Source organism: Lepisosteus platostomus, chromosome 17 (assembly GCF_059453375.1).
Source record: "Lepisosteus platostomus isolate fLepPlt1 chromosome 17, fLepPlt1.hap1, whole genome shotgun sequence".
Taxonomy (NCBI): Eukaryota; Metazoa; Chordata; class Actinopteri; order Semionotiformes; family Lepisosteidae; genus Lepisosteus; species Lepisosteus platostomus.
The window spans coordinates 5,616,547-5,642,778 of NC_142627.1; the positions used below are offsets into that span (position 1 = coordinate 5,616,547).

Consider the following 26,232-nt stretch of genomic DNA (forward strand, 5'->3'; position numbering starts at 1 on the left):
GCCTTAGATCAATGAGCCCCAGTCATTCAGAAAAACGTGTCTCAGCCTATGCGTCTACCACACAAAGCCACGTCTGCTAACAGAGTACTCCTGTCTTCAGCTATGAGGGTCACAGCTTTACAGAACAAACCCAGGAATCGGGCAAGCCGGTGCAGCAACAACTCGGCGAATGCAAAAATTCACAGCTCTGTTGCAAGGCAGTAAATATAGTCAGACTTGGAACAAAGCCCCTCACCAGGCACACTAAGGTGTTTTTCAACGAAGCGCACATATTTTTGCGCATTTTCCGGCAGCTCCTCGAAGGTCCGGGCCCCAGAAATATCGGTGTTCCAGCCGGGAAAAGTCTCGTACTGCACCTCCACTTTCTGCAAGACTTCCTGGTTCGCTGCAGGAACGGGGAAACAGGGGGAAAACGAGTCAGGGCCGGCTCTCTGCGCAACCTTTATTACACCCCAGTTTCTGATGTAAACTTCATGCGCTAAAGGTCTTAGGTGTCATTTTGACTCACCTGGAAAATGAGGTATTAGTTCGTTGTCTACTTTGTAGGCAACACCAACTTTAATCTCCGGAAACACATCCAAGATGTCCAATTTGGTTAGAGCTAAACTGAGAGACAACAGGGAGAGTAGATGATTAATTATTTAAATGGTAATTTCCTTAATTTCAATACTATTTCAGTATTGCATAATTTTAAACACTATTATCTCAATAATAGATGTAAGTAAGTTATCAGGAAATAACTGAAATCTTGTGCTTCACAGACCTTCACAGAATAGTAAGATATCTTATCTGCAGCTTCAATTTAAAGTTCTAATGCCTTCTTCTTCTTGTATTAAAACATTGTCATTATTTCTTCTGTTGCCTGACTCGGATTATAAACGCGATAGAGCCCTTCACAGTACGTGAACTGGGGTGAATTTGGGCTCCTCTCTTCCAGACTCACGCAGTGAAGCCGTTGATCATGTGGGCGTATTTCAGCAGCACCAGGTCCAGCCAGCCACACCTCCTCTTGCGCCCTGTGGTGACCCCGACCTCCTTCCCCCGTTTCTGAAGCAGCTCGCCCACTTCCTGCAGGGGAAGAATCACCCAGGCCGTCTTCAGCACATGCTGACCACTATGGCTTTTCAACAGGAAAACACAGCTTCCCTTGCACAGTACTGAGCCTGTGACCCACATCTATGACAGATTCTGCAACTACTGACATTTTTAAAACTTAAAGATCTTTTCAGTATCACTTACAATGTATAATTTAGTTTTACTCTTGGTTACTGTAAGCCAATGCCAATGCTGAACTTGTTTTTTTATTTCGCTTGTGCTGCTGTAGGGTACTTTGAACTACCTGAGGAATACTCAAAACATTATGGCTTTCGATATCTCCAATAGGTTAAAGGGGAACTGCAGTCCCAATTTCTCAGAATGGTTATAAACAAAACAAACTAATGTTACAAAATTAATTAAATGTATTTAAAATTAATTAATAAAATTTAAGGTAACAAAATAAATTAATGGAAGGTATTACTAAATTTTACAAATGCCAAATGAAGCAAAAAATTGTGAACTTTATGAAAGTATTGCATGGTCTCCATCTGGTCTCAAGCCCCTGGTCTCGCCACAGCGAGAGCACGATGTGATGCAGATTCCTGCTCACTAGCCACTGTAATGACTAGTGTACTATGAGGTCGTGCAGCAGATATTTCACCGCAGGAATGTTCCAACAGGAGCTGCATGCAGAGTTAACACGTAGTAGTTTTCAGCAAAACTGTTTTGAAGTCGAGAGCAATTTCTATTGGATTAAAAGATATGTACCCACAAGTCTGGATGTTCACAATGTCATATGGCAGCAACACCTCACTGGAGGTTGTTCTGAATTGCAGAACATGGCGCTGCGCATACCTGGAACTTTAATCTGTTTTCTGATGTAAAATGGAGGGTTTTACAAGCTACTGTGTAGATTTTACTGTTATTGTGGTTTGAAATGCACTGATCAATGCTGATTCTTTCTAATCCTGAAATATGAAAATAGCTTTGCTGGTCATTGCGTTAAAGGGGAACTTCAAAGTTAATTGCCCCTTTCGCCACATGGGGGCAGGTTTCCGCCATCCTAACATATCAGCCTGGTGCCTTCTGCAGGAAGCACAGTATATGTCATAGAAAAATACCACAGACATTTCATTACATAAAGAGTTCACATATAGGAGTACACTACTCCCGTACATTTTCCAGTAGAACACACTTACTAAACATTGTATCCTAGCAATGGTAAGGAGGAATAATAACTGCTCATCTTAATACACAGAATATTTGATTACAGCACCGTTTCTCTTATTAAAAGGGATTATTAATAATAAGGGATTATTAAATGTCTTTTAGTCACATATCCCACATTTCTTGTGCAAATCCTTTATGATGTCAAAGAAAATAAACACTTCTAGAAACCTATTTTTTTGCCGAATGACTCGTGCTCAAACTTGGTGCTTATTGAAATGAATTGGCCAAGCCTATAAAAACAATATTTCACAGGAAGCAAGTAAAAAAAGCTAACTGCAATCCATCTGGTTGGAAAGGGGGTAAGGGGCTAATGAACACGCAAAGCAGGCACACAGGACTCTGAAGCACCACTGAAGTCCGGGCAGTAACCTCACATTGTTCTGCTCCGTAGGGAAGGCCCCAATCCCTACTCTGGTGGTGTAGGCCTTCACCACCCCGTAGACATGGCCCACGTTCTGGGGGGGCATCCCCAGGCCCGTGCACACGCCCCCCACCGTGCAGTTGGAGGACGTCACAAAGGGGTAAGTGCCTGGAACGACAAGAGTCGGAAAAAATCATCACGGCGTTTACCACTCAGCACGGCAGCTGCTTGTCCAGCTCTGCAGCACATCTACACAGGCAGCAGCCTCATTCTGCAATCTGTGGTGCTGCTCGTTACCGGGCTGATTAGCGCAGTGCTGTAACAGACTGGATCAATGAGCAGGCCTGGGTCACAGATACAGATTCCTGTGTGTTCCCAGATACTGTAGCTTGTTCTAGAGGCTGGTATTTTTTTTAACATGCTTTAATAGTTATTTCCCAAAGTGGTCCCTTCTCCACAGTCTCATTAAAGGACGCAGGTTTCAAAGAATAAGTCTAATAAAATGACCACCTGTTTTAGAATTGAAGCCTGTCCATGAGCACCAGACAGATTTTTCAGGAATATTTCTAAAGATCGCTGAACCTTTCAAAAGATTTAAAAACCTCAGATCTTTTGTTATGTTCATGCAACAAGTGCTGTGCCTCTTCTTTGGTTGTTTTGGTTAAACCCGGATTCCAGCGCTGCTAGTGGAAATTCTCTCATTTCCTGGAGGGAAGCAGTCTAATTTTAATCTTGGACTGCTCGAGTTCTCAGGCTCTGCAGAATATAATTCGTCTTTACTCTCATCGTGACAATACTGCCCTTTTCCCCCAAAGTGTTCAGTCCTCAGATTTGCCAGCGATCGATCACTTCACTCCCCCAGGGCCTGTCGTTTTATATTCCTTCACTGTAAGGGTGGAGACATTGTCTGGGCACGCCCACTGTTCTTTACTTCCACCGTGAAAGCGCTAATTAATTTCTTCTTGTCAGCTTGCTAAGGAAGTTCAAGTAGGGAGCTGCGTCAGCATGCGTAGGCTGCAAAAGAACAAGTAAAGGTTTATTCCCTGCTGAAAAGAAAAGAAACAATGTTTCGGCTGTGGAGCCTGAAGAAGGCTCTTTTCTTTTCAGCCTGGGATAAACCTTCACTTGTTACTTTGCAGCTTGTTAAAAGACCAGATTTGGTCACTACAGAGCCCGAGCGTCTGACTGCTCAGGTTATTGCAATCTGCGCTTTCCTGGTATCTACGCAACCAAGTCATGTCCATGTCTTTCCCATTGTGATGGGATATGTTTTCTGATAAACAACCACACAGGGAAATCACTTGCTCACAGAACTTCAGTGAAGACAACCAAGAAGCATTAGTGTACTAATCCCCTTCATAAATATGGGAGCAAAATGACTTAAAAATGTTACCCAGCAGCAAGTGGTAACAGTTGTCCTTCGAAAAAGCAAGCATGGGTAAGGAGAACTTCAGAAGAGTCATATTGTTTAAACAGAGGAAATGTCCCCCTGTTCCTATAGTTAGATCTGCAGCGTTCAGCTCTATACACCTCAACAAAGATCCTCATCCTTTTATTCTTAATGCGGTTATTCAGTACTCCCTACTTCATGGATAGCACGGAGAAGCACTTGGACCCCTCTTACTATGGAGGAGCACTCCGATTAAGGGAGTGAGGGACTTTACCACTTACCGAAGTCTATATCTAGGAGAGCTGCGTTAGCCCCTTCCACCAGGATCTTCTTGGACGGCCCGTGCAGAGCCTGGTACATGAAATACACCCCATCTTGCACCATCGGCTTGATCTTCTCCATGTATATCTGCCAGCCGAACACACAGCACAGTCACAGCCAAACCTCAAGCACGTGTTTACTCCACACTGCACTGGCCAGTTTCACTGGGCTGTTTTGTGGCATGTGAGAATCACCCAGCATTTGTCACCTGATGTCATACCCATTTACAATTACTCATTCTTCACCTACTAGGTTTACTGGTTACGGCGGCACAGGAGAGACAGGGACAACACGCTTGCATCGCCCGGTCAAGCCATGTGTTTCGTTTTCCGTTGCTCGATTTCTGGTCCAGAACATTCACTTCAATTTCAGATCTCATTTTAAGTGCCCTTCTCCAACAGGCTTTGGAAAAGCCAAAATAAAAACTCAAATAAGTGCAGCAGCAGGCTGGCTTGTTAGAAGGGGTGTATGGGATATAATGACACACTACTTGAATTATCCATTAGATCTCAGTGTGTTTCGTCTTGCACAAAAGAAAGTGGCGATTTACCAATTGCTTGTAACTCAGTGGTGCTGCTCTTGAACACCATTTGACACATCTGAAGCCAAAGCAATGCTTTATCAACTATTTCTTCCTTAGCAGCAGCTACAGTATATCTGTGAGATGCAAACTGTGAAAATGTACAAAGCGACATTAAGACTCATCTCACCAGGACAAAGATCATTAGAACTAAATGCTTTTACTATAAGACACATACACATGACTATGCAATAATGAGGGTTGCATCTGAACTAACGCCCAGTATAAATATTTCCTCTAAGAAAAGGACTTAAAAATCCCGAATCTCGACTCCCTAGAGGCTCAACCAATAAAGGCGTGTGCCTGAACCCTAACAGACGGGCTGAGTGCCGCTGTGATGCCAGCGAAGAGCAGTCCCAAAGCGGGCGGGTTCGAGGAATCGGTCTACACCTCCTCGCATCCTGTGACATCCCTGTGTGGGGTTCACAGCCGCCAAGGTGTCAAAAACACTGAACTGGCAATTCCACATCAGGTGCGAACATAACAAAAATAATGTGAGTCGAAATAAAAAAAAATCACAAACCTTTTAGATCAATTTTAATTTTAAAGTCACTGTAACAACTGAAGAACACTCAAAAGTCCTCCACTTAATTCGAATCACTATTATTTTATATGATTAATTATATTACTAATCATTCCTATAATTAATTGCATCTGTATAGAGCTTTTCATCCCACAGTGTTTGACATGTAAGAGGGGATCCAGCTCAACTACCACTGGAGTGCTGCCACACCTCAGTGATCAGCAGAGACATTGGAATCAATATGCATGCGTTTTCTTTGTGGACAATAATCCAAAATAAATCTGAGCATGACTATCAATTTAAAAATTCACCCCAACACACATTGCTTCTCCAACATGCTGCTGTTATTCAGGACATTTTCCATGTGCTAACCTGAACCGCGTCAAACTCACCTTCAATTTTGCTAGCTCTCCATCTATATCAATTTCCAGGGTCGGGTACATTGATTTGTACTGCTGGGCTAAGACTTTAAACCTGCAGGGCAGAAACAACAGTGATAAGTTTTGCTCACAGACAGCATGTTTTCAGTAGGTAAGACAGTTGTGACATAAATGCAGGTGCGCAGTTGCTAACCGTACCACACACTGACATAGGACGTTTTCTTTGAGCAAATCAAGATTTCTTCCAGTCTGGCCTAGCATCTAATTATTTCAACCCGTAAAGATGGTTTGTTATCTCAAGAATTGTATTTTCAGATGGAGAAAATGCATGTCAAAAAATATAAACATTCAATTACCTTATTTTCAAATTCATCTTCTCATGACGTATGTATTTCTAACTACCTGCACATTCTTTTTGCTTCTGTTTAGTGCTACACCAGATGAATGTCATTTACACCAGAAGGGCTCCTTCCTCAAGGAAGGTGATCCTGATTGCCAAAGTTTTCTGTTCTACCACAAGCATGGTGAGTTTTGGGCTGCTGTGGTAAAGGTGCTCTTTCTCCCAGTGCAAGCTGGGCTCCATGATCCAGACGTCACTGGTTCAAGCCTAGGTCACATCAGTAGCTGCCTGCGACTGGGATTGCTAGCTGCACTAGCTGCCTGTGACTGGAATATCCCTAGAGCCAGCTGGTTCCCAGTAACATCAGTAAGGGGCACACCTCTCCTTAAGTCAGGGCTGGTCCTCACTGGGTCCATCCTTGCTTAACTAGGACCCCCAGTGAGATTACCTTTCAGAGAAGTCCCCAAAGTCAGACAACAGGTCGCATATCCTCAGGCCACTGCGAGCAGCTTTGGCGGAGTACACAGGCCCAATGCCCTTTTTCGTTGTTCCCAAGCTGGGAAGGGAAAAAGAATAACACTTTGTTAACAACACATATGAAAAGCGGGACACTCCAGCCCTCTGCTGTTCTCCATCACCGTCACAGAACTTGTGGTTGCATTTGTTCACTTCTTTCATAGGATGAGTGTTTGATCTCTTTTGCACTCAGTATATGTTGCATATTGATGGATAATTCATGTAGCAGAACAGATGTGTTCAAATGCCAGTCAAGGGTTGGCTATAGGTTACTATGAGAAACAGGTAACAGAAACTCACATGGTTAGAAATCAGTTAAATTTAGTAGACTGGTATCATTGTTAAGCAAATAAATTAAAGCCACAAATTCTGCATTTAAAAGTTTAAGACACTTTTTCTATTTTTCATGTCTCTGAAATCACAATGTAAACTGAAAACCAGGGAGAGGACATTCAGCTGGCAAGTTATCAGTATGGCTTCCTTTTAACCGATACCTTATGTTGTTGGCTTTTGATAACACTTTGCTTCTCAGTGGTCGATTTGTTTGCAGACTAAATTTCATGACATCAGCAAGCACCCCTTCACAAGCAGCGTAGTGGGACTGTTTAACGTGTTTCTTTCAGCTTGTCTTAAATAATAATTTCTTCTTGAATCATATTATTCATTTACACTTGAGACCAAAGCATAGGCTTTTAAGCAGCACTAGCAGGGCTCTGGTCTCTTCATAAAAGGAAAAACCTCGCCTCCTTCCTGCATGTTCTCTCTCTCCGAGCAGTGTGCAGAGTTCAGAACGACCTGCTCGCTGTTGTTCTACTGCCCAGGAAGTGTGGAACAGAAACAGTAAGTGTGTTAGGGGAGCTGGAAGGGACTCACTTCTTCCCTGCTTGCAGCTGTCTCTGCTGCTCCTGGACACCATCAACTGCCTGGTGGAAATCAAACACTGTGGGTAGAAACGGACAAGATCAAGTCAGCCAAGAGCCACCGGGTTCCCAACCTGCACGAGAGTGAAGCCCAGCAAGGCTCTGTCTTGTCGGGCCCTGGGCTCGGTGCAACACTGGAATGACAATTCTTCACACAGCCCTGGCCTTTCTTACAGATCTCCTAGATCAAGACATCTTTCAAAACACGTTTTTATCTGTAAATAAATGATGACTACAAAAGGTTTCTTAGCTTCTGAAGTCTTTTAAGATATATTTTTGGGAGGACACGATATATTACAACTGAACGCACTGGAGTGAGGTTCTGAATGTTTATTACGAAGGAGGGGGAGATATCTGCCCTCCCATTACAGCAGTAGCTTCAGGGTAGCTCACACTGGACTGACGGGGTCCTCTCCTTCCTTTTAAATCACATCTTTTTGTCATATACTGTCAAGCTGCGTTTCCCCATGTTTGGTGGGGCACGCTCACAGCAAAGGAATTAAACAAAACCTCACCTGCTTCACAACTCTGTGGAAAATGTTATTCATAGGACAGCAGCAATAGTTCACAGGTGATAAGATTATTGAAAATTGAAAAACCCAAATTTCTTTGCCAGTTTTATCTATAAAACACTCAAGGAAGCCATGGCCACATTCCTTCTAGGAACAGGAATATAATAATATTCTAAATAAGACGAATCTATTAACCGTAATAAAATTCGGTGGTTTAAATTACTGTTGACACCTAAGTTATTAGAGGGGGTTGATATTGTTTGAAAACTCACAAAATAAACAGTTGTAACTGTCTTAATCAATGCTTGCTGCAGTTGTTTTTGTTTGGTTGATAATGACTGCTCTGTGTAACAGCCCCATTTTAGCAGAAGAATTATGTTATCTTGCAGTCTACTGCCCTACATATTCTTATCAAACTGGGTTTGCTGTGGTATACACTGAAAGCTATGCCATTTAATTACACCGACGTCCCCTTACATGAGGGATAAATACAGAAAATTTTTTGAGAAACATATTTGTAGAATACCACTCAATTTAGAGAAGGCTTTCCATTCTTTCACAACTCTTATGTTGTGAACTATAGATCTATAGAACTATAGAACTATAGATCATTTCTGGCGATTTGCCCACACTTACCGATATGAGCTCTGTCAGAGATGATAAGTCTCTTCTCCCAGCCTTCCAGACCTACAGAGAGGGAACAAAACATCTCTGTGACACAGCAGACTGCAACTCCCACCCCTCCAATTAACTAATGAAGAGCTTCAGAACGAACCAGTTCTTTTATTGTGAGGCTGACTAAGGTTGCACAGCTTCAGCATCACACTCCCCAAGCTTTCAGACACTCAAATAATAATGTATGATGTAAATGCTAGCTAAACAACAGAGCCAGACCAGACTATCACACGTGTGAACCCGTGTTCTTACCAGAGTGGTCCAGTGCCTCAATCTGACCACTGCAACAAACTGAGGAGAGAACGCTTATGAAGGATGAACTTACTAAAGCTAAGATACGCCCCTTAACACTTTCAAGCATTGAAAGATTAAAGTGCCAATTTTAAATTATTCCCCCTCTGCTGCAATACCGGCTGTCCTGTTTGAATGCCGCAGTGACAGCCCAGTTCTGAAAGTCCTCCATTGTCCACTATCAAAACACAGAGCTCATTCATGGACAAACCTTTTCGAAGGTCATCAGGAACCAACTCACCTTTTCCCTTTCGGGCATTTTTTTCTGCCTCTTCGAAGAGACCAGGCAAGTGAATCACCACTCCATTGCCTAGGATCAGAAAGGAACAAGAAAACTGGAGCAGTTCTTTTTGGGAGAGTAAACCAAACACCTAGGTAATCCTGTATAAACCTGATGTTTTAGAGGTCCAACTCTGTTTGGCTGCTGGAATACTGAGATTACAGTTGTAAACTTCAAGACCCTGACTGATGAAGGGTTTCTTACAAACAAGGTCACATTTTCGCTTTAATTCTGAAATGCATCCAAGCACTAAGTTGAAAATGTCACGAAGCTAAAATAAATCTTCCTCCCATTGTGGTAGAACCTCTTAATAATTAAAGCATTTAAAATTTGGTTCGATGATTTGTAATTCTCTCTGTTATAGCAACCTAGAGTGCACTTTCTTGTTTAAACAGCACCACAGACACAGCCCTGAACTAATGGGACACAGAGGCATACCGGGGACTGTAAATATTCAATTTCCCTTAAGCTACTCCCAATCTAATGACTCACAGGAGCACTGCTTTACAATCGGCTTTAAAGGAAAAGGGTAAATTCTACAAGGCATTAAATAAGAGTGTGTAAGGATTTATTTTGAAAAAAAAATTCCAAGCCCTGCAAAACATTTCTTCACTCCGAACGTGTGAGCAACCAAGATTTGCCATGTGATCTCTACTTTGTAAGACATAATAATTACTTATCAAAAGTCCTTCAACTTGTGTGCAAATGTATTTCTACTGATGCACGACTGCTGGACGAGTAGCCAGACTCACTAAGGGTACAGCAGCACGGTTAATAACTCCCTGTTTATAAGGAAATGCAAGACCACGGGCATTTATTTCACTTTATGCACGCAGACCTATAAATGTAACGCAACCCAACTGAATGAATGAAGTTTCTATTAGGAGTTGGTTATTAACTGAAAATAACAGCTGGTACAACAACTTCAAAGTGTGCAAAAACAAAGTTAGCTACTAGTGCGTCCTGTAAGACTAAAGCAAGATAAAAACACAGTCCTGCATCAGGTATGGCCACGGGCAGGCCCCGCTGCTCCAGCGGTGTCCGGGGCTGGAGTGGGCGAGGCGCCCGGGCGGCCTGCAGGGCTGCTCACCGATGAAGCCGGTCACGTTGGGGTTGATGATGCCGCTGGGAAGCAGGTGGAAGTCGTACTCCACAGAGTCCACCACCACCGTGTGCCCGGCGTTGTTCCCTCCCTGCGCACACAAAGACGAGGACAGTGAGGCTGGGCCCAGTGGGCATCCTAGTGGACCACCCAATAGACAAGCAACAACATCAGAAGGGCTCTAAAAACTGTTGAGCCTGGACCAATAAACTAAGATGACTTGAATTAGGTGGCTTAAAGGTCAAACTGAATGAGAATCTTCTGCCACCATGGCCCTTGAGAACTAGAGTTGTGTATAAATGTTTCAGCTACACAAAGAGCATGCACATCTACAAGCACACAAAAACAGCTCACATCACTATAGAACACAACAGCACCTAGAAGGGCATACGTCTACAGATACAAGAAAATGCATTTAACTTCTGAGCGATTTCTAAATCAGTTGTGCATCCTTCATAAGATAGCACAAAACAGTCTCAGAAAACACTTCTATCAAGTCTTCATGTAACTACAACTATGCTACAACTATGTTCCAGGGTCTTCTGTACTGCATGACAGAGATACAGAGCATAGTGCAAGTTAAATCTGGCAGAACCACATATTAATCAGTATCAAAGATTAGTGGCAATTCTAACACGTCTGCAGATAATGCTTCTAATTCTTCTGCGTACATCACATTGTGTTTTCAGAATCGCAGCCAGCACAAGTCAACCTTGTTAATGGCACCGACCGAATGCATAATGAAAAGTAAGAACAGCGCGTTCTGACCACCGCCTGCGTCATAAATCAATAGGGGATGCTGTATGTGCTCTGCCTGAGGGAGGGCTATTTCTGCACACTCACATTCCCAGGCCAAGTATAGAGGTGCATAGATGCCTCTCCTTTTTTGCTGCACTTCCAATGTCTGCAACCCAGAGCTGAAATTTAATTACATAACACTCCAATGTTGCTCAAGGGGGTCCAATGTCACAGACTTGCTTTTCACTCAGTGGAAGTGAATTGGAAAAGCCATCAGAGGCGAGCTGTGAATTTTAATCGCAGCACGAGCTGCAAACACTTCAGCTGGCAGTGGAAACGAGACTCCCACTGCACAGCACTGGGAGCCATCTGAGGTTTCACCAGCGGCAGGGTCTTGTAAAGATCACACCGAGGAATCAGAAATGTGCCGCCATGATGAAATATCTGAGTTTAATGTGCCTAACATTGCAACTTTACTCAATAAAAGCCACCAAGATCAAATAAGCAGACACTACAGCAGGGATGAGCAACCCTGGTATTGGAGGGACAGTGTTATCTGCAGGTTTTCATTCCAGCATGACTCTTGATGAGCTAGTTAAGCCGGTTACTTGATTAAATGGACCAGTAATTGAATTAACTAGATCAGGTTTAACAGCTTCTCGCAGCTCATCGGGTGCTGCTGCTTTAGAGAGACCTTGAACACCTGCAGACACAGGGCCCCCCTCCAGGACCAGGCTTAGACACCACTACACTACGGGTTACAGACAAGTGACTCAAAGACCGAAGGGCCTAAACTGCTAGAACAGCAGCAGACTGAATTTCATCTCTGGCTCTGGTACCAGTCCTCTGATCTGATTCACACTGGGCTGCTCCAGGGGCACCGTATAAATGGCTGACCCTGCGCACTGACCCCAAGCCTCTCTCTCCCTGGCTGTGTGCCTGTGTGTCTCATAGAGAGCAAGCTGGGATATGCGAAAAGATAAATTCCTAATGCAAGAAATTGTATATGGCTAAAAAAAATGTGATCTTATCTTAAGTGATCATTTAGACTACAAAAGCAGGAGGGTTTTTGCTCTGCTATCACAAAACACTCCAGAAGAAGCTCTTTTATACAGAAGAATGAAAGGAATGGATGGTTTAAGGTGCTGTGAAAGTGTGCACGAACTTAACAGGTTAATGACATAAAATCCTGCGGCTTATCAACCTTGATAAACATACTGGGGGACATTGAATCACCATCTTCACATCTTCTCATTTAAAAAGACGTTTCTATTTATTTCGAGGATCGAAGGTGTGAAAGCCTGAAGGGAGGCTTGTGGGAAACAAGGGAACTGTGTTCAGAGGAGAAACAGAGCAGGGAGGAGCCAGCAGCAACACAGTGCCCATCGAGAAAGAGGAAGAGATATGGTGATGTCAGGGAAATGTGGTTTCTGAGAAGTAGGCTATCTGTGAAGCTCCTGTTACTATGCTTAGAAAATGTACATAATGATTGTTTTCGTGTGCCCAGCAATGCACTGTATCAGTAGTTTTCCCTAGACACAAAAGGCAGTAAAACGCCAGACCTGAGTGCTAAGAAAACATGGAGAAATACCCAGGACAATACGGACTGCTGGGAGCCTCAAAAGCTCAAAGGTTTGTTTCAGCTTGGCTGGTGTTGCGGAATGAAACAAACATAGCGGTTAAATGTAAGGTCATCAACTTCTTGATACGCTCCCCAAGAGCTACAGGAGATGGGACGCCAAGGATTAACTCCAGTTTGCTAAAATACTGGTACAAAATTCTGCAAGGACAATTTCGGATATCCAGTTGCAGCTGGATGCTCTCTGAGCCCACTGGGAAGCTAGGCAGGGCAAAGTAAATTCCTAAGACAAGACAGAAACATTGTCACTGAAGGAACATGTGTTAGAATGGGCTGGGTAAGGCCAGTGTGAGTGTATAGTAAATACTAGCAATTTCCAAAGAAACAGTGGAACTGGTTGAGGTACTGCCCATCTTGTCTGATCATCTAAACTGCCTCCACTTTGCTCAAAAAAGGAACTACACAACCCTGCACTAAACTACATAACTTTCACATACGTTAACAGATTCAGTGTAACCTAGCATCTGCACAGGTGAAATGCCATCATCTGGTAAAATGTGTTAGCAGAGGAAAATGATATATTTGATTAAACAACATGAGATAACCCCTTTGGGGTGAGAAGTGCTATTCAAATGCAATCAACAGTTATTTCTTAACTCCTGACCTGGAAAAACGAACAGAAAAAAGTGCCATGTGATCACAGCTGCTCCACCTGACCTCGCAGGACCCTGACCTCTGTCCCCCCCACATCCTGAGGGCCTGCAGGTCATGGTGGACACTGCGGACCCACAGGAGCCGTCAATCAGGAGGTGAGGTGGCTGACAGCTGCGACAAGGACCTGACAAACGACTCGCAGATCACTGCTCATTTTTTTCCTTCGCCCCTTTCAAAAACAGAGGAGGGAAACAGAAACTAAAAGAGGCTGTTGATGGGGAAAGACAAGGCTCCTGGGGACCACAGTCCCTTGGTTGAAAAGAGAAAAGGAGTCAGATTGCAGACACCACTACAGACGCAGGTAACCTTTGGATTTTGGACAGTTTTCTCATAAATCAGCCAGGACAGGTGCCTGCCTGCCATCCTGAGATGGGTTTTTAATTGCCATCTCCCCAGGACAGAGCCAGAGAGTGGCGGCAGCTGTGCATTCCCGTTTGAATCTGTCAGATCCGGCCCAGAGCCCCACTGACAGGTGTGAACTGACGCCGTCTGCTCTTCCGTCACAGATCGTGGAAAAACGTCATCCTGCTGCCAGCTCCCCCACCCCTCGCCCTGCCAAGCCTAGATGCAGTCACAGTGACTGGTTTGCACGCTGCTCCTCCACAGAACTGGTAAAATCCCCCTTCATCCGCTATTCGATTTGCGGAACACAGGCAGGTGCTCCAAATCCCAGCAGGATCGTGGAAACTAATGAGACTCCTGCTGTGAAGCAATGGCATCCGTCTCGCGTGATGAGCGCTGCCGGCCCTTCCTGGAGCACCTGGAGAACGCCGGCATTCCTCCAGCCAAACCTCTCGGAGGCACGCGCCATCAAGAGGAAGACCACCCAGCACAGGAGTGAGGAGATGGCTCACCCAGCTCAGTACTTCCGCACTCCTATTCGCCCCCAACGCAGGAGGCAGGGGGCCTCCGTGTAAGATCACTGACCAAATCCTCACTCCTGGTCTCAGCTGGGGGCCCAGCCGGCTGGCTGGTGTCGGTTTGCCTCATGGGAACACCCGACCCCTCTTCAGAAACACCCATTTAAGGCGCTCGAGGCTGAGCCGACTCTTCAGGGGCCCGGGTGTCGAATAATACCTCCTCCACAGACCCATGTGCTCATGCGGAGAGCAAAGGACTGGGATCAGCTTGGAGCTCACAGGCACCGTTTCTACTGGACAGAGAATCCTCTGCTGTCTTGACCTCTGCAGTGTCATGAAGGACGTTTCCAAGAACACTAACATTCACCGAGCATGGTTTATTTCTCCCCCGAAAAATACAGGTCATGTCTTCGAACAAACTTGAAAATCCCCAGCTGATTCAGTAAGTCGAGGACAGAACTTAAATTCTCTTACGTCAGACAGCAATGCATTTCCTCATTATGGGCTGGAGCCTGTACTGTCATTTTTTAAGGAACAAGTAATAGGTTTATTCAAGGCTGAAAAGAGAAAGAAAACACGTTTCGGCTGTGAAGCCTTCTTCAGGTGTGAGAAAGACAGGGCAGACAGCAGAGATTAAATAGCACAGAAGGATAAAAGCTGGGAGAGAGGAGGAGGCAGGAGGGGCAGAGAGGTCACTCAGGAAGTGCAAAGTGCAGAGGGGTGAAGAAAGGTCTGAAGTCAAAACCTGCATGAGAATAGAGATGATCACACAAAAACAAGTTGGTCATTGAGAGAAGGGGGATGGTGTGAACCTAGTTTCAGGATGAGTTTCGTTTCTGTTGTCTTTCTGCTGTGGGAGTTGAGAAACCCTTCTTTGGGAACAGAGACAGAGAGACCGGTGTGATCATGGTCATCTGAGGTGAAATGAGAAACTACGGGCTTGGAGAAATCTTTCATCTTCACAGCCCTAACGTTCTCTGAAGAGGTCTCCTTCCGGTTTCCCCAACGTAGATAGCTGCCACGCATGCTGATGCAGGTTCCCATCTGAATGATGTCATTTTTTAGACATCTATCAAGTCTGCAGAAAAACTGCCTCAATGCTGCAGGAGCGTGAGCTGCTTCTCAAGCTGAGCGATAAGGATGATAAATTGCAAAGGCAAAATGGGCCATGAAAACAAACTGATACGTATATTAAGGTGGCAATACGTATTTACGATACAATCTGTGTGTGAGGGTTGATTTAAAAGCTTCCACGGTTGAGTCTAAACTGAGTCGGACTGCAGCAGAGACGCACGAAAAAGGGCTTTTTATTTCCCCACGCCAAGTTCAGGCTCACACAGCTGAGCGAAAGGCTCTTTAAGCGTAGACAGGGCATTCATCCACTCAGATCAGAAAGGTAGGAACAAGGCCTTCACAATTTGCTTTCCATCACCAGATTTATGAGGATCGACCTGCTCCTGGCTGAAAGCGCATTAGCGTGGATTGTGAAGCGCAGGGCTCTCCGGCCCTCCCTCCAGGGGGCTGCTGCATGTAAACACGATGGCGAGTCGGAACGCGATCTCGGCGGGCGCTCGGTCGCACAGCGCCGCGGCGGAGGGCACCGGTACAGGTCTATTTTTACCGCGGCGTTACAGGGCTCTGAACCAGATCTGCACACGAGACAAAATCTCTACACGTCCAACTGCTTTCAACACTTCCTGCAGTGAAGAGACGGGGAAATAACTCCAGCTCGGTCTCTCCTTAACACTGCAGTATCCAGCTCAGACTGGGAGTGGAAGACACCTGCTACACACAGGAGAGGAGCATACATAGACATCTCTGGCTATTAGTACGGACCAAGGGCCTCAGGGCCTTCTTATTTACCTAACCTTTTAAAATCCAAATGAGCAAATAATTGTTCTTCTTTTCACTCTCATCCAGTGTCGAGTTAGCAATTCTTCATAAACTCTGCCCCGCAAAGCACCTCGATCTCTCAGGCAGCACTGCCCTGGTCCCAGTCCAGATCTCTACCAGCGATCTCTGGACAACCAGGCCAAGTCTGCTTGGACTGAACTCCCTTACCAATTACTGCCATGAAGAGCCTGCCCTGAACAAAAACACACCGCCGAAATGAGTTTAAAAGCCCTCACCCACAGCAAACACGCAAAAGGGATAAATGGTGCAGAATATTCACACAGGAAATAAGAAGAGTGCTCTACAGGGACTACAGGAGTCCTTGTAGGTGTGCTCATAATCAGCTGCTCCCTGTGCTTGAAAGTTGATCCGATAGGGCTTGCTGCAAAATGTACGTCACATCAACTGACTTTCGTCACTCTTGTCCCAGGTTCTGTAGAGCAGTCAGCATGGTTTACCCAAAATGCGAAATCTTGAATCAATTCTTCTCTCTGTCTCCTTGTGTTGCAGATCAATGAAATCCATTCCAGCCATCAAGACTTTTTACTAGTGGTGTAACTCTTAAAAGTGTTGTCGTATTCCCTTAGCCCTGTAAATACAGTATTCGAGCAGAAGTGGGGTATAGGTAGGTGTACTGTATTGGAGGTGGATGACTGATGTGGAGGTGCAGAGACCACGTTTTGGTCACAAGATACAGAATTCTGACCATGTCTTCATAAAAACCTTCACATCATGAACTCCAGGTAGACTTTGGTATGAACAGACTACTGTGATGACAAAATTAAAACAATTTTTGCAACGGAAACAGTCTATGGAGCATGCCCATGTGTCTTTGTTATATATACACTGTAAAGGTATTGTTAGTCTCTGAAAGCCTTGTGTCATTAATGAGTCAGGAGGCATGATAGGTGGGATAGAGAAGAAAGCTTCAGAGGTTTTAAAAATAGGTAAGTCGTTAATATTTTATACAAATATTTGCTCCTGAGGCTCCTTCCATAAAAAGGAAAACCTAATTTGGGATACAGTAAATGCGTACTGTTAAAGTAGCCTCTTCTGATCTACACATCACTCAGTTCATTCGTGCCAACTTTCAGAAGGTGTCCCAGTAAGACATCGTCAAAACGACCTACGTGTGAGGAGGCGCGGTAGTTAACATTTCTGCCTCACAGCTGCAGGGTTCTGGGATCGATTCCAGCTTGGGAGGTGCATCTGAACCGAGCATGCTTGCTCTCCGGGTCCATGTGGGTTTTCGGCAGGCAGCTCGGTGCTGTCCCACCCCCCAGAGCTGCGTCGCTGCTCTAAACTGTCCCTTGTCAGGGTGGAGGGTTGGAAGGAGATCTCATACTTTCAGGCTTTGTTGCCAGTGCATCCAGTCCCGCCTTTTTGACTCCAGAGAAGCACTAATTAAAGGGGAACTGCAACACTATTTTTTATTTCAGGGTTAGAAAATCAATATTGATGAATGCATTTAAAACCACAAAAAAAGTAGAACCCACATAGTAACTTGTAAAACCTCAACATCACAATATAGATTAAATTTCCAGGTATGTACAGCGCCATGTTCTGCAATTCAGAAGAGGCAACAAAACATCCAGTGATATGAAGTGGCTCTATTACACTGTAAACAAGCAGGCTTGCGAAGACATTTCCTTTAATCCAATAGAAATATTGCAATCGATTTTGAGACAGTTTTGTTGACAAACACTACTTGTTAACTCTGCATGGAGATCACAATGAAACATTTCTGAGGTGAAATGTCTGCTGCACAACTTGTACTTAATCATCACAGTGACTAGTGAGCAGGAAGGGCCACATCACATCTCAATTCCTCTGAACCTGAATACGAGTTTCCAATATCAGGCCGACTAACAGCATCACAAAGTTCCAGATTTTGTTTTTCATTCGAAATTTGCCAAATGTTTCTATAATGTGAACGAATTTATTTTGTTACCAAGATTTAATAACGGTCAGCGAAATTTAGACTGCAGTCCCCCTTTAATGAGTGCCATGGAGTTGAATGGCCTGATCTCCTTAAGGTCTTGAGGATGTGAGGTTTCAGGAAACATTGCAAAAGGAGTACTGGTAGGAAAACTGAAACCTAGGACATGCCAAAACCTGCCTGTGGCCACATCACAAACATACAGTCCTAGCAATGCTGTTACTTGAGCTGCTCTGCGTAGAGAAACAATTAACCTGACTAGTCTCAGCTTGTTTGGAAAGGCAGGTCTTGAATGTTGGCTAGAACCATGCATGACAGCTGGAGTAAAACATGTGCATGACTGTTATTCAGTGCTGTCATTATGTGTAAATTCAAAGTGTCCAACTTTGAAATTCAAATATTCAAGTTAGAGATCTTTTCATGACTTCCTTGTGTCTAAAATGTTAATGGACGGGTTTCACCAGTAAACCAAAGGCCATGTGGCATGTCATCCTGAATGCAAAATACACCAGAAACAGCTAACAGAAGGTGACAACTTTGCTGTATGTAAGAACAGTACAAAACAAATATACACTATTTGATGGTTATAAATGTAAAACCCCCAACAAACAGTATAAGAGGATCTGATTCAAGTATTCCAAATCCTCAGAGACTCTGAGGGAATCAACTTAATGGACTACATTCCAAGATGAGCAATGAAATATGGACCCAAAGTCACAAGTGGAAAATTAATTGCATTTAGGACTGAAAATGAACTCAACTCTCTTGGAATCCCTCAAGAAACGACAAGATGTTCTAGGATTGTTTAGCTACAACACCCCAAATTGATGAAGCTCAGCTGAATTACATTATCTCCTCGCATTCAGAAGTGCTTGATGTTCTTAAGGATGGTATGACAGAGGACCCTGTGATCACAGACAGCTGTTGGACAGAGATATTGACTTCAGCAGAAGACACTCATGAGTGCAATGTACTGCTGCTTAAAAGAGCTATGCACCAGAACAAAGTTAAATCTCACCTGCAGTGAGTGTGGGAAATTACCTTTAGATCTCAAGTGTACCTGGTTGTTCTCCTCTGGATGAACAATATATTTTCTATAACATGGTGACCAAAATTGGACACAATATTCTAAAGGAGGCCTTACTAGTTCATTATACTATTTTGACATCATAAAAAGCTTTTAGCTATAAATCCCATATTTTATATGCCTTTTTAAATGCTTCCCAATTCCTTCTGTACCCTTGCTTTTTTAAATGTTGCATAAAATTAAGTCCTAAAACTGAAAATCTGAATCTCAGCTTGGGTTGTTCTATGTGAAAATCAGTGCTTGATAATATGTGCCAGGCAAGGACTGAAGTGCAAACCTTCCCAAATTCCTGTCTAATTTGCTTTGACAAGAGTAAAACTAGCTCAAAGCACAGAGAACAGGACGAGATGTCTCACTTCACATCACCCTCAGTACTATTGTTCTTCTTCAGCCTTGCACACTGCGCTTGCAGACAAACGTGCTGGATTTCAGACACTCCTCCAGTCTGCTCACAGAATGCACACAGAATGAAAATAAGCCACTGAACAGCACCCAAGCACATCCGAGTATAATGTATATACCCAGCTTGTTTGTTGTTGATGTTAAGGACAGTGATCTGAGGCTCAAGCATCCTTTAATTAAAATCTAAAATTAAAATGTTTATATTATACAAGATAACCCACCCAATTTCAATTGGCATGTGCATCTTCATGTCTCAGCTCTCAGACAAAAGATGGTTACCAGGCTCTTCTGGCCCGCCCTCCAACAGAGCCGCTCACTTGACATTACAGGCTCTGCAGAGACGGACAGGAGGAGCAGCACCGATTGGAGGGGAGGCATGTCCCTCAATGATGTCATCTCAAGCCAGTAGGCGCCCAGGTGGCTACAGAGGTCCCTGTTTTGTTGGGAGTCAAGAGATCCCCAGCCACCTAATCCCCATGGTTGCATCCTTACCCAACCACAAGATGCTTACCCTTTGCTTCAAATAGATTCAGTTACTACAAATAAGCAATTGCACAGAGAACAGATCCTTATGAAAATAATGTTACTAATTGCACAATAATATCTAGTAACACAGCAAAGGCCAAATGCTTTGGGGAAAGAGCACTCAGCGTGCCTTTATGTCCCAGTGTGCAATATTTCAAACCACTAACACAAATTCCAGAGTTTGCTTTGATTTCAAAGTGGCTTAATCATGTTGATCACCCTAATTTAATTTAAAATAATCTAGCATGACATTTAATAAGCCAGGACAGCATTGAAGCTCTGAGCAAAGAATTTACAACAACACAACTTTCATTTTCTTCCAACAGCTGAGGAACAACCCTGTTAAATAACTACAACTCAGTTTCAGTTTAGGGATTTCACTCAGGGTGAACCAAATGGTCTTCTCTTATCGTTATCACTTATTTAATGGCTGTCTGGCAATAAGAACAATTATGAAGAAGAGAAGACCCTTTGGTTTGTGCATCTCTTTTAATCTCAACAAGACCTTTTTCTGAAGGAAGGCAGGGTATCGGCTTCAACAACGAGCCATCTCTAGCCCCATGAGCACCACACTCTCTCGCCACCCTCTGCCTACATCACCTTCTCCAGCCTCACCTGTTGCCTGTATGCTGTATTAACAGTAATAAAATTATGGCTCGTTCTTTAAGACTAAAAATGAAATCACTCACAGCAAGGAAACTAACACAATAATCATATGAATTATACAACAAAATAATTTAAAATTCATACGTAGTTTTAATATCACCAATAAATAACGTATGTTAAATACGTTATTCATTATAAAGTCTAAGAGTGAATTTATTGGTTGCTATTGGCAATGAAAACACAGGTATGAATAATATTCAGTAAATAAAGGAGAACATAACTTCCAAAATATACTCTGAAGCACGAGGATTAACAAGGGAAATTAATTCAATGCAATATGATTTTCAGAACACAGATGGCTAAAGATATTAAAGCAAAAACCACCACTATGTGAAACATGCTTTCAATTCAATTCAGTACTTGAGATATAAAAATAAATGGGATTGAACTGACATGCTTTCACAACTAACACCATGACAGACTAACAGCCTGTTTGCAAAGACAGACCACACCTCAAAGGCTTGGGGTGCCAACGGTGACATCTGAGAGCACAATATCTCCAGAAATACAGAACCTTCTTACACCTGGAAGAACTAGATTCTGGATGAAACTTCTGTACTTCTTTACTTATACACCTCACCTGACATTTACGATTACTGTTATGATGAGAGAGGTGTATTTATCGAGGATGGCTGGATTTAGCTGGGCAGACTTACTTCAGCATGTTTGATTTCTCAAGCACTGATAACACTGTGTGCTTTGTCACATGTATAAGTTGACTAAGAGAGGGAATTACTCAAGCTGTGCAGTAAGCTTTTTGTTATGTAATAGTGGAATTGCTCGAATGCTAGCAGACTACAATCAATATACGCGCTGAAGACAGGGCTCTGACAGTGTTAAAAATAGACTGTGTGCTAATACAGACCTTGAGTCAGACAAGGCTGAAGCTGCAGGCACAGGGGCCTGTTGGAGATCAGACGGGCGAGTGAGGAATGAGGGATCACAGAGCAAAATCAAAGAGGAAAAAAAGGCTAGAGTTTGAAACCTAAACTGTTAATGTTAATGTACACTGGAACAGGCCAAACAGCCCTGATCCATTTCTGTCAGTGAATATCATGCACCACTGCTCAGTGGAAAGACTGAGCAACAGAACGACGTGCATCGCCTGACGGGTTGGTGGTGAGATTCCCGAAGAGTCCTTCACGACGTGACTCATGCTAAGCAACAGTTCGCAACGCAATTTCACACCTCTTCCCTCCCAAGACTGCAACCATTTTGTTCACTAGATATTTTAGCTGGAATCATCTATTAAAATACGACAGAGCTCTCCATTCTCTATTTTCCACAGCTAAGGTGAGCCTGAACTTTCTTCAGCAACATGCTTATATGTTTCTCCTATTCTGCTGTAGCAGGCAAAGAGGTGGCGGCGGCTTAAGCTTGTGCATAAGAGAACAGGAATAAAGCCACAGTCAGGCACCTGCAAACACTCTACTGAGTGGAAACACAGCTACTGCAGGAAACTTCTGAAATCTATAAACCCCCACTGAAACGCAACACACAAAAATAAAGTGAAAAAAACAACCTTTTTAACTCCTAGAAGAAAGATGCTTGGTTCAGAGGAAAATCATGGTAGAGCCAAACTGAAAATGTCTCAAAAGTCTCTAAGCAGGCCTTGATACAGCAAGTTACGTTGCAGTGATGACACCGGGAATCCAGCAGTCCTCTGACAGCAATAAGGCTTGTGGGTGGCCGGGTAGATTATTTAGCTGCCCAAATTATTCAATTTTACTGAAATAAAAAATAGTGCAGTCTTATTGTTTAATTGCCTCTTAACTATTTGGTACAGCTCTGGGGACAAACCTGTACTGCCCTCTGCAATGACAGCGCCGCCCGCTGGCCCTGCACAGAACAGCACGGCCGCAGCGTCACGGCCCGCCTGCCTGACAGGAGCACTTGTCCTTCGAAACGCGCCACAGCAGGGAGACACGGGCAGCTGGTGGGGGGCGCAGCACTGTAAGCTGATCACAGATCGGAAGAGAACCCCCCCCCACAGCTGTGCAGCTGATCGAGGAAGGCCGGGCTGACCAGAGTGTAACGAATCTAAGTTCACAAGTGTCACTGGGCGGAAGGGGGCTCTTCAAAGGCTAACAGCATAGGAAGGGCTGCAACTGCCAACCTGGATCCCATTTATTTCCAATGTTACTTAAGTGCGGGTGCTGTCAAATCCAAAATTCAGCTGCGGCTATTTAAGTCTGCATTAATTCAGTGGATGTTTAATTTCATAGATGTTTCTTATCACCAAGGGTGCAAGAGAGTCCCTTTCACGTATAAAACAAAGGTTAGTCTCATGAAACTGAAGCTCGTACTTTATCAGGTGGAATGAATCAAATGACTCCTGAGAATATATAATTATGGCAAACACACCTGTGTGTCATCGGACTGTGGTGAACGACGGAAGGCCTGCATTTATTCGATGTTATTTTAAAGACGACTAGGCTAATTTGGTCAGTCTACTGCGCCCAAGCTTCACGTTTGAAATGTGAGCGAGCATGCCATCAGCCACTTTTTTACAGACAAGTGACATCTGAAGGGATAACTATTCTTATAGGCAGCAGGCATCCACTGTGCACTGCAGGATTTCTGAGCTGCATGTCTGTACAAACTGTTACAATAAACCACAATGTCAACCAAGTGTGCAGGATACTGAACTGAACTGTTTTAAAACAGGGTGCCGGAAAAGAGCTTGCACCTCATAACTCCTGAACTACAACAAACTGCTTTTCTTGTTTTATTGTACTACATGATGCACTGCTTAATTTATGGCAGAGGGACAGACTGGCTGAAATAAAACCAACAATGTGCATGTGATAAGTGAATACAGTAAGGCAGGTGCCCTTCCTGGCTATGGGGCTCACATATGGTTAAAGAAAACTCAGTCTGCCTTTATACCTGCAACCCCCTATCAAGACTCCTGCCGATTCACAAAGAAGCAAGCACCAGAGGACATGTGCATCTCTCCCCATCCAGTCTCTCCACACTTCTCTGCAAAAAAAGAAAGCTGAACCAGGAGACTTATCTCCTGCTTCCATTTCCTATTTCAATTTCAGTCTCTCGCTTCTGAGGGAAATGAAGTCCACTCAAGCCTTGCAAATGATCAAATGTCGCAGCACGCTGCTTTGCAAAGAAATGTTTTTTGATGTCCTTAGCTTCAATTTGTTTCTGGTTCTGCAAATTAACAAAACAAAAACTGCTTGGGACAAGACATAGCGGTGATGGACAATAAAATGATCTTAAAGAGTTTCACTTTGCATACAAACAAACCAGCACCTGTTTCACCCTAAAGCACATGAGAAGCAGAAAGTGCACAGGGACTAGTTGTGAGCTGTAGCTCATGCCCACTCTAGCCTTTATTGTATTGACACAGTAAGCGTGTAACAACAAAGATGTGTACAGTCTAAAACAACAGTGTTCTCATGTTAGTATGGTTAAGTGGTAACCCCCTGAAATTAACATCCCCTCCTTTTCCAAAAGGCTACTCAGGCTCTTTTGAAGTACTGTGGGATATTAATGCCCTTGGGAATCCTAAAGATCCGGAGATGGAACATGTCACAAAACCACCAACATTTTAGTCCTGTGATTAGCACCCACATCCCCACCAGCAACTGGTCTGTAAAATAAGTCCCACCCGAAATACAAGCACAGCCCCACCCCCAGTGCAGCTCAGTTCCTGCAATCTCGGGAAATTCTCCAAATTCACCAAAATAAAGTGGCGGGCTCTGCACAACAGAGAGAAATGGATTACCACCCAATTGCGACAACTTTGTTTAACACGACAGATAAGACTAGACCATTGGGGTGCCCTCTGGTACAGGAAACGTTACCAACTTCCCTGGGCATTTCAAACACAAGCTTCTTTTCGTTTTGATGTAGGTTTGGTTCCAAAGCGAGTAAAACTCTTTGTGCCACACAGTACTTGGGAAATATTGCAAACAAGAGGAAGCCATTTAACAACGTCTGACTCATTTGGTAACTCAGCGTTGAAGCAAATCAGCAGGCTCTTCCTGGACGAGCCCACAGTCTGAGCTCCTTGTGTCAGTCCTGATCCTGACACAGGCCTGTGTGCTGTCTCAATATGGATCCCTTAGAATCTGAAATACAGGACCTAGACCAAATCACCTCTCAATCTCCTTTATTCTAGACAGAGGTTCTTTAACCTGTATGCATAGAACAATGCCCTGACACAAGCAATCATTCATGCTGCTCTTCTCTGAACTCTTTCCAAGGCTGTGATATCCTTTTTGGATTGTGGTGACTAAATCCAAACAACTTCTCAAGTGAGGTCTTTTCATGACCACATTGTAAAACACCACATTTTATTCTATAGCAGGGTTTTCTGTTCACTTTTTGACTGCTTCCACACATTGTCTAAATAGAAGAGTCGACATAAAACCCAGATCCCTTTCGTGTGCAGCTTCCTACAGTGTTCCTATTGCCAGTGGGAATCCCTTTGCACTTAGATACTGTACTACTGCAAACTGCTTTGGTTGTGTGCTGATCCACTCCATAGCTCTGTCTACATCTTTTTTTGTAGCGGTTTTGCTGCTGGTTGTGTGTGGCTCACTTTTATATCATCTGCAAGTCTAACACTCGGTAGAGATGTGAATTTTTTGGAAGAGCTAGGGGCCTAATTTGGAATCCTGCAGCATACCACTGCTTCGGTCTTAGATCCCAGAAAGAGGTTAGACTATACTATATTTGAATTAAACTAACCTTTATCACTCCTAACTGAATTTATCTAGCACATCAAGACCTCATAAACATATAACATATACCACAATAATACAAAAACAGTACAAACATTTAACAGAGCTCATCCAGTATTAAACAGGCAGTTAGCTTATATAGGGTCTAAACACAATGATGATAAGAAGATACCTAAATGCAAATAATTTATTTTTCTAAAAAGAGTGGATAAGACGGGTCATCTAAGATTTGATGTGCGAGATTAATGTCACTCCGTTAGACATGTTTTTGAGTTCAAGGATGTCTCCTTTGAGGTACTGTTTCCTGATAGTTAACCAGTTACCTTGAGGTCCTATGCTTTTAATTTGAGGATTAATATTTTGTAAAAGACCTTTATGAATGTCATGAAAATTTAAACACGCCATGTTGCTTTAGTGTTATCAATTGTCCTCGCTGCGTGTTGAAAGAATTCCAGTAAGTGTGTTAAACATGACCTTCCCTAGTTGAATCACGACCTTTGCACTAATAACTTTCAAGGGAAGATTTTTCTTGCCGTGAAGAGAAGCCTTAACAAGAAACCTCAAACTGGTCACAGTCCTCTTCAGTTACGAAAAACGTGGAACATTTTTTTTTATCCAAAACGCTCACATCAGGGCATAAATGCTACAATGGTCTGACGCCACTCAA

General features: G+C 43.5%; 1 protein-coding gene across 1 annotated transcript in view; it reads right to left on the bottom strand.

Annotated features, from left to right (window-relative positions):
• Positions 1–26,232, bottom strand: part of adss2 (adenylosuccinate synthase 2) — a 33,459-nt gene that overhangs the window by 6,242 nt on the left and 985 nt on the right. The window contains exons 2-12 of the mRNA XM_088609577.1: positions 10,448–10,550; positions 9,319–9,387; positions 8,748–8,798; positions 7,553–7,619; positions 6,612–6,719; positions 5,836–5,917; positions 4,301–4,427; positions 2,643–2,797; positions 944–1,068; positions 509–606; positions 236–385 (exon numbers count right to left, since the gene is read on the bottom strand). Of these exons, the coding sequence (XP_088465703.1) occupies positions 236–385; positions 509–606; positions 944–1,068; positions 2,643–2,797; positions 4,301–4,427; positions 5,836–5,917; positions 6,612–6,719; positions 7,553–7,619; positions 8,748–8,798; positions 9,319–9,387; positions 10,448–10,550 (1,135 nt within the window). The remainder of the gene's footprint in view (positions 1–235; positions 386–508; positions 607–943; positions 1,069–2,642; positions 2,798–4,300; positions 4,428–5,835; positions 5,918–6,611; positions 6,720–7,552; positions 7,620–8,747; positions 8,799–9,318; positions 9,388–10,447; positions 10,551–26,232) is intronic.